Source organism: Zeugodacus cucurbitae, chromosome 5 (genome assembly GCF_028554725.1).
Source record: "Zeugodacus cucurbitae isolate PBARC_wt_2022May chromosome 5, idZeuCucr1.2, whole genome shotgun sequence".
NCBI lineage: Eukaryota > Metazoa > Arthropoda > Insecta > Diptera > Tephritidae > Zeugodacus > Zeugodacus cucurbitae.
This window is the reverse complement of record NC_071670.1, coordinates 38378294-38386731: the sequence shown is the minus strand read 5'-3', so window position 1 is coordinate 38386731 and position 8438 is coordinate 38378294. Positions and strand designations below refer to the sequence as shown.

Sequence of the window (8438 nt, the reverse complement as noted above, 5' to 3'; positions counted from 1 at the left end):
CAACCTACCAACGTTTGTGGCTATTGTCAGTTGATAAAGTGAGATAAATTCATATCAGTCCAAAAAAACTGATTTAGGCATATGGAGCTTTTTTCTCCACTCGAAAAATAAACACATTTACTCAGTTATATTTATATTCAAAAACGACCTTACTTGTTCAAATGACAGTAAATTATGTTAAAGCAACAAAAATAAACTAGGACCATAACGCATGAATAAAAGTAAATTTCGCTAGCCTCCTGAAGCACCAGGTGTCTGTCATAGAAAGCGTAACTTAATTAAAATACAGCAACATATACAGTCCGTGCAGCAATCGACCGATTGGCACCAAAGCGCCAATAAGTTAATAAAACTCCCTTATGAGTTAATAGCTGCCAACAAGCTGTCTCATTGGTTACAGCAAAACAAGTTAATATTATGCGCACTTTACTATTTATCGCCGTCTACATAAATACATACATATTTGTATATAGACTTGTGCATATATCATTAGTTACAGTTTGTCGCGACACGCTGACAATTGACAGTGAAATATGTTCGAAGGTCTGTCGATATCTGCGACATTGAGACTTTTACTGCGCTGAAAAAGTACGGATGTGAAGAAGAGTCAATGTGGATTGTTGGTTTAGTAGAAATTCCACAAATATTACAAAAATAAACAAGAGAACGTGCTCGAGGGCCTAATTGTAGGCAACATAGCGTTGGCGCGTCACAGGCGCTGTAATGCTTTTTGTTAAAGAGCATTGCAACAAGTGCTTATGCTCACGCATGCTCACTCGTAACAGTTTGCAGTTTGAGTGAGTGAATAGAGAAACTGGTGAAGGAGAAGGACTAATTTCTCTCTTACGGATTAACAGTTTTACAATTTAATAACAGCGCTGTTGACACGCGTATTTTCTTATACTTCAGCACAGTCAGCTCAATTTGTACTCAAGCAGTCAGCTGTTTGAAGTTGTAGGTGTAGGTAACAAAATAGCTTTTGAGCTGTAGTACCGTGATATTGATAGACGACATTGTTGAAAACTGTTAAAAGTACGATATTTTGCATTTGAACATTTAGACTATGTGTCTCCAACGAATAGGAGACATTTTATGTCTCACAAACTACTGCGCTGAATTGAATAGACAGAAAATAGTTCTCAAATAATTGTGAATTGATAGTCTTTGGCCGTAAAAATCCGGGTCTGTTCTGATTACGTACACCCGAGTATTGTTGGAAAGGTACCAAATCTGAGACATAATATTTACTAGATTTTCATATTAGCACAGAGGTGAAATTTTTACTACATCTCCTTCGGTCTATATCTTCCTATATACACAAATATCTAATTACATCATTTCTGTATAACCCAAAAATATAACAGATTCGTTCTTTGCGGTAATTTTATCCCTTTCATATCGGTCGGTATGGACGCAATTTTAACAACTATTTATAGGGTTGCCTGATTGCCTGCATATATCTTTCAGTTACTAAAAGCGATATAGAAATTAAGTATGAGTCCAAAAAACTTTTCAAGGCCCCAGAATTCAAACATTCGACCTCCTTTTTACTTTCTTATAAATTGTATCTCTGTGCCAAAAATGGGTAAAATTCAATAATTATTTCATCTCTATAGCTTCCATACCTCTAATGTAACGATTTCGGTGAGCTCATATTCGTTATTTTATTTTAGGTACAAACAAGAAAAAACGTTAACTTCGGCTGTACCAAAGCTAATATACCCTTCACAGGTGCATTTCTTTTAGTAACTGTGCGTTTAAGCAAATCTAAAGACGTAAGAAAAAGTAAGTAAAAAAAAGAAGAAATTCTTTTTTAGCCGGGTTGTTTGCTAGAAACATTAAGGTTATATAGTTAACCGATCTGAACAATTTCTTCGGAGATTATATTATTACCTTAAGCAGTAATCCATGTCAAAAATTGCGAAATTTTTCCATACAAGCCCATGATTCCGATCGTTCAGTTTGTATGGCAGCTATATACTATAGTGAACCGATCTGAACAATTTTTTCGGAGATTAAATTATTTCTATGAGCAATAACTCAAACCAAATTTCGTGAAGATATGTAGTAAAATGCGGAAGTTTTCCATACAAGCCCTTGATTCCGATTGTTCAGTTTGTATGGCAGCTATATGGTATAGTGGTCCGTTATCGGCAGTTCCGAAAAATGAGAAGCTTCTTTTCAAAACGATATCTTAAAAACTGAAGGACTAGTTCGTATATATACAGGGAGACAGACGGACGGACGGACAGACAGATGGACATGGCTAAATCGACTCAGCACAACATACTGATCATTTATGTGTATACTTTATAGGGCCTCCGACGCTTCCTTCTGGGTGTTACAAACTTCGCGACAAAGTTAATATACCCTGTTCAGGGTATAAAAAAGGGCCAAGGGTCACTGAACTCGGTCAAAATATAAACCAACCCATGTCAAAGGTCATAGTTCTCAGCCAAAATGTAAACAAACGCTGGCTGAAGATCACTGACTACGACCATAATGTAAACAAAGATTTGCTTACGTTTTAGTTGAGGTCAATGATCTTTGACAGGGTTTAATATACATTTTGGTTGAGGTCAGTTCATTTGGTAGGGGTTTGTTTGTATTTTGGCCGAGGTCAGTGATCTTTGGCCACGATTTATTTATATTTTGGCTGAGGTCAATTACCTTTGAAAGGGGTTTGTTTACATTTTGAACGAAGTACATGATTGGATTTGTTTACATTTTGCGGATTTCAAGAACCTTGATAGCCGTTTAACAACCTTTGGCACGTTTGTATATATTTTTAGATGTCACGTGAGTGTACTTGTTGACATGTTTAGGGGTAACGTGATTCATGGGTCATATAAGTAGGGTTTGTTTACATCTTGAGGGGTCATGTGAGGGAAAGCTTGTTAATATTGAGGGTACGTGACGTCAGTTTTTTTATAATAAAAAAACATTAAAACTGAAACTTAGTTTATTTCTATAGTAGATTTTTTCAGCTATCATCTGCTAGTTTTTTAAATCCATTTTAATAACAAACTACTGCACTTTTGACTACTTTCGCGAAAAGGAACAAATGCTAAAGTTTTAAGTTTTAAAAATTATAAGTGTTAAGCTTTCTAATACCGGAAATTTCAAAAAGATATTCAAAAAATTGAGTATATTTTTGTAATTTGTATGATAGATATTGATCAGGCTGAATTTTAAAATAATCAATTTTCATGACATTTTGATTTTGAATGAATCTGTGTAAGAATTAGCAAATGTTTTTTTGTCCACAAAAAAAGTAATGTATTGGAATATTTTTGACCTTATATTTGTATATGTATAATATAATGATTTTCGTTATTCACGTGGAATATATGGACCAACTTGTGTGTTATCTTAATATTTAATTAATACTTTCAATTAATTTCGTTTTATTACAATTATATTTAGTTCCATCAGTCAAGTTCTATATCAATTTAAGTTCAAGTTCTATATCTATATCAATTTAATAATTATTTACAAACATAAAATGCTCAAATAAATAATAATTTAATTGCAGTTAACCACCTCATGTCAATTAAATTACTTGGTTGTGATTGAATTAAATTTTGCTTATTATTTTAAATTACTTTTCTCTGGGAAATAGAGCAGTTTTTTTGAGTACTTGGTACTGTCCTACTTTAGTTATAATTCCGCCTAAATGTAATTTGCCGAATTGGCTATTTCCACATCCAATCGTTCAGCAATTTTACATTATATAATTTACTAATAGTATGCATTTAGTTTCATTTGGTTAATATTTGTGGCACAGATTTACTGTCACCGCACAAATGAAGCACTAATTGCTTTTGACTTAAACCACATTAAAATCTAACTACTTTTCCATTACTAATACAATACTGCGTATTTTGGTAGAGGAGAATTATGTGTATGGGAGAATAATAAATTTACCAGCAAAGGATGATGTGTGAAATTTTACGATGCGTTATTGTTCATGGTTGATCACAAGGTTCAACTGAGTGAAAGGGTGGAAATTATATTTTAAATCATAATGGTTTTGTTATATAAAAACAATTTTATATTTTTCCATAAAGAAACAAAGTCTTTAAAATGTAAACATAAAGAATCTTTCGCGTAATGCTAGATGCACAACTTCTACTCTAATTACAAATACGCGAAACCTGTTTTTGATCTTTCTTTGATATTCTGACTTTTCAATTACACTGCTTTATTCTCCAACCACCTCAACACTATAAACAAAAGTGGCGAATAATTTACAGTTAACTTACATTTTGAGGTTTGCGGCAAGTGTACTTTGAAATCATGAGTTTTTCTAATTTCACTGCCTACACAATACAAATTCAATTGAAACTTTCTTTCAGTGGCATCATTGAAACTTGCAATAAACAAAGTTATATCTGCCGTGTTCTCCGCTCATCATCCCATGCACTCATGCTAAGCTTAAATCGAATTTTTATTTTTAATCAGCTGTGCAACAAGTTTTTTATCACTTTTCAGTTGCATGTGTCGATGTGGCTACGTTGAACTTTGTAACATGCAACTGTCAATAAAAACTCTTGTCTATCCAAAAACAAAGAGACCACAATCATTCCACTGTACGAAATTGAAAATGTTGAAGCTCGAATACGGTGCACTAAAAGTCCAATAAAAGTGTAGAGGTGTACAATACATATAGTTTGGAGTGTATGTATTGTAGACTGGTGCAGTAACTATAGCGAAGTTCAGCTTCAGTTTAATGCTAGGGATCTCATAATAAAACATGTGCAAGTAAAAGTAAGGCAGGTAATTTCAGATGGAGTGTTTCATAGCACTCACTCCATTTATTTACGTGCATCGTGTACAAAAGTGAAGTTTTTCTTTGAAAGAGCTGTCTTAAAAATTTAAGAATGCCTCTGAAAGGCTACTGAATTTTATGATAAGTGTTTTTTTTATAAGGCATGAGCTCGTAGGTGTGACATTGTCTATGGCGTTGAGTCAGTTGAGTTGGTACAGAATAGTTTATTTTATTTAAGATTTCAACTCTTGAACAATGTTAAAGTAGTCACATGCAAGATTTACTTGGCTGTTATAGTTGTCATTGCACAAAAGTTGATTTGTTTTTGTTTTTACTTCAACTTAGACTGTTAACTGGAATCCCAGTCACCGCCAATAAGACTTTTTGCGTAGTAGGGACTTTTGGATTGCTGACTTTTTAACTACTTATTTTGAAGTTTGTTAAATTTTTGGGCCGTAAGGGAAATTTCTGAACTTTGGTTGTTATTGCAGCAGCTTGATATATTTTGTAGAATTCAGTTGTGGTGACAGTCTTCAAATAGATATAAATCAGGGTGGATATCGAAGATGTCTTGGAGAATCGTTTTTTTGTGCATTATGAGATGGATTATCTATGAAATCGATAACGAAGACTATAGTAGATGGTTTGAATATAAGATATTGAAACGAAATCAGAAAAACTTCATAAATAAATCGAAAACCTTTCGAATATTTAAATCATGATATGTTTGAACTAGAGTTCGTTTCACGAAAAATTGCATAGCTGGATAGCTTGAGCACCTTAAAAGTTAATTCTTTTTATACAAAGCTCTCACTTCACTTCATATAGCTCTTTCTAGTAAAGATATTTGCGAACCAATGCTTATTGTATTTAGCAAATTTATTAAGTACATATATGAATCGATATTCTGAAGTTCATTTAAATAGGCGTATCGAAATTGAAAAGTCACACCAGCAGGTGTTTGGAAATATTTGCAAATCATTTAAGGTTTTCAATAATCATAAAATATGCACTTTCCATAAATTCTAAAACCCAGCAAGAAATATTTGTTAATGAGAAAAATAATACTACAATCGCTCAAAGCAGTCAATAGATATGCAAATCGGCAACAGCTCTAGCTTTCCTTAAGTAGCAACTGACTTGAAGAGAAGTTAAATAGAGAGGTTCTGACTCTAATGCCCTTAGAGACTACTTATTGAGTGCGAAGTCTTCGTCAGGGAATCAGTAGCCATAGTATTGATATGGATATCTGTCGATATTACCTTTATTCAGATAGATTCGAGCTCCGCAAAATCGTTACAAAGTTGCAAATCATAGCTCACCACTACTTTATGGATTTATAATCCGTTTTCCACTATCTCCTGGATAATGAAAATATATGTAGCAGATAAGAATGAATGTTTCTTGAAAACAGAAATAAACACATTTTCCAACTGGTGCATACAAATGCATTTATAACGATTTATAAAATTTTTACAAGTTCTCTTCAACTTTCAAGTTCGAAAGTAGTTGCATATTTGAATAGATGCCATGGGCTACATAAACCCCAAATCACGAAACAAATGCCAATAGTTGATTTCATAAACACCCAAAACACACTGAACACAATGTTCGATTTGATAAAAGGACGCGGTCGTACGGTATTTGCCTCACGTGATGCCGTCATTTATCTGTTCAATAGTTTCAGATATATTGGCTTTAATCCACCGGCGACATATCGTGTGCCATATTTCATGTACTCAGCCATCATAACATTCTTCGCTGTGGTCTTCTCGCCGGTTATCTTCAATGTCGGCTGGTTGCGCGATCGCAATAAGCTCTCAGTTATGGAGATTCTAACTTGTGTGCAGGCTTCACTAAATGTCATGGCTGTGCCACTTAAGTGCATCACACTGGCAATGGCACATAAGCGTTTGCGTGGCATCGAACCAATGGTGACCGAATTGGATGAGCGTTATACAACAGCAGAGGATAAGGCTAAGATCAAGCAGTGTGCTGTGACCGGTAATCGGTTGGTTTTCGGTTTTGCTGTTTCGTATTTTCTTTACGAAACATTGACGGTGGTCTCCGCTTTGGTGGGTGGTCATGCACCGCTTTCGCTCTGGATACCCAATGTCGATTGGCACAGATCCACTTGGGAGTACTGGCTGCAGGTTAGCTTCGATTCAGCTGTGCTCTTCTTTTTATTATATCATCAAGTGTTGAACGACTCATATCCGGCTGTTTATATTTATATAATACGCACGCAAGTACAACTTCTGGCGAGTCGTGTGGAAAAGTTGGGTTATGATGAGCAAAAGAGTGTGGATGAGAATTACCAGGAGCTCTTAGAGTGCATTGTAATACATCAGAAAATATTGAAGTAAGTGTCTGCAGTACAAAACTTTGGGATTTCTAAAATTTTCTACTCCTAATAGAATTGTCAGCATTGTCGAGAGCGTTGTATCTATAACGGTATTCACACAATTTCTCGTCGCCGCGCTTATACTTGGCGTCACCATGATTAACATTTTCATATTCGCTGATCTCACGACGAAAATCGCTTCGTCAACCTACTTCTTCTGCGTGCTGCTGCAGACCTCACCGACATGCTACCACGCCTCTTATTTGCTAGCCGATTGTGATGAGTTACGCATTGCTATTTTCCATTGCAATTGGATTGTGCAGAATAAACGTTTCAATAATTTGCTAATCTATTTTTTACATCGCTCACAGGATTCTATACCATTTTTCGCTTTGAAATTGGTGCCCATTAATTTAGCCACCAACTTATCGGTGAGTTTATTGCTTTTGGAGTGTAGACGATTGTGAAATTATACTTCCTACTTTGCAGATCGCTAAATTTTCATTTACACTCTTCACTTTTATTCAAGAGATGGGTCTTGGTGAAAATCTAAAGGGGTAGATTTGTTTACAGAGTAAAAAAAAAAATAATAATAATATTTAGAGCACGCTTGTAGTACTTAAATTAAAATAAATATTAATTTGATAGCAATTGTAATAACACTATACGAGAATATCGACTTTTTTTCTCCGTATTGAACCAAACAAATTATTTCCAGGTCGCAAAAACCGTACGTAATTTTCAAGTACCATTTGGCCGTCACTGATGAACAAGTTTCTAGAGTAATAACTCAAAGTTTTTGATATTTGCCGATATCATTATTTGAGAAGTTCATCTTGAATGGTTTTAACACGTGAATTCGCTCTGTGTGTTCCTTACCATTAACTGTTCTCATACTTCTTTACCTCTTTGTCACTTTTTTCTACCAACTATACTTCAGATATATTGTTATGTAAATATTGCTAACCTAGCTCGCAGCTTTGTTTCTAAGGACAGATCCACGATTCTAAAGGGTTTTTCAAAAGTGACGCTACAAAAGTTTACCGATAGCAAACGACGCCGTAGTATGTATTTTTTCCCGTTCTTCAGTATGGTATGCCATTTAAGATATTTCTTCTACTACCGAAATTCGGAGTCAGTGGCCTCCACTGTAAGAGCGCTACGTCCAATTTATGATGATGCTCATTTCAGGCTGGATGGCTTCGCCAATAAGCAAAATATGTGTTAGTGGTCAGGTAGCAATCCGCACTTACTCCATAAGTCGCCAGACTATTTTATTTACTTAGACTATTTCCTGTGGACTATTTCATCGGAAGCGACAAC

The 8438-nt window shown here is 34.8% G+C and overlaps 1 protein-coding gene across 1 annotated transcript; it reads left to right on the top strand.

Moving 5' to 3' along the window:
- Nucleotides 1-3462: 3462 nt before the first annotated feature.
- Nucleotides 3463-7868, top strand: LOC105212018 (odorant receptor 7a-like). Its single transcript, XM_011183762.3, has 3 exons — nucleotides 3463-7133; nucleotides 7189-7546; nucleotides 7605-7868. The coding sequence occupies exons 1-3, from the start codon at nucleotides 6169-6171 to the stop codon at nucleotides 7674-7676; spliced, it is 1395 nt and encodes a 464-aa protein (XP_011182064.2). The 5' UTR covers nucleotides 3463-6168; the 3' UTR covers nucleotides 7677-7868.
- The last annotated feature ends 570 nt before the right edge of the window (nucleotides 7869-8438 follow it).

Bases quoted from the DNA above. Each gene is read 5' to 3' on its own strand.
- LOC105212018 (XM_011183762.3), top strand. From the start codon at position 6,169: ATGTTTCTTGAAAACAGAAATAAACACATTTTCCAACTGGTGCATACA. The intron at 7,134-7,188 runs GTAAGTGTCTGC...TACTCCTAATAG, and splicing joins ATACATCAGAAAATATTGAA to AATTGTCAGCATTGTCGAGA. The intron at 7,547-7,604 runs GTGAGTTTATTG...CCTACTTTGCAG, and splicing joins ATTTAGCCACCAACTTATCG to ATCGCTAAATTTTCATTTAC.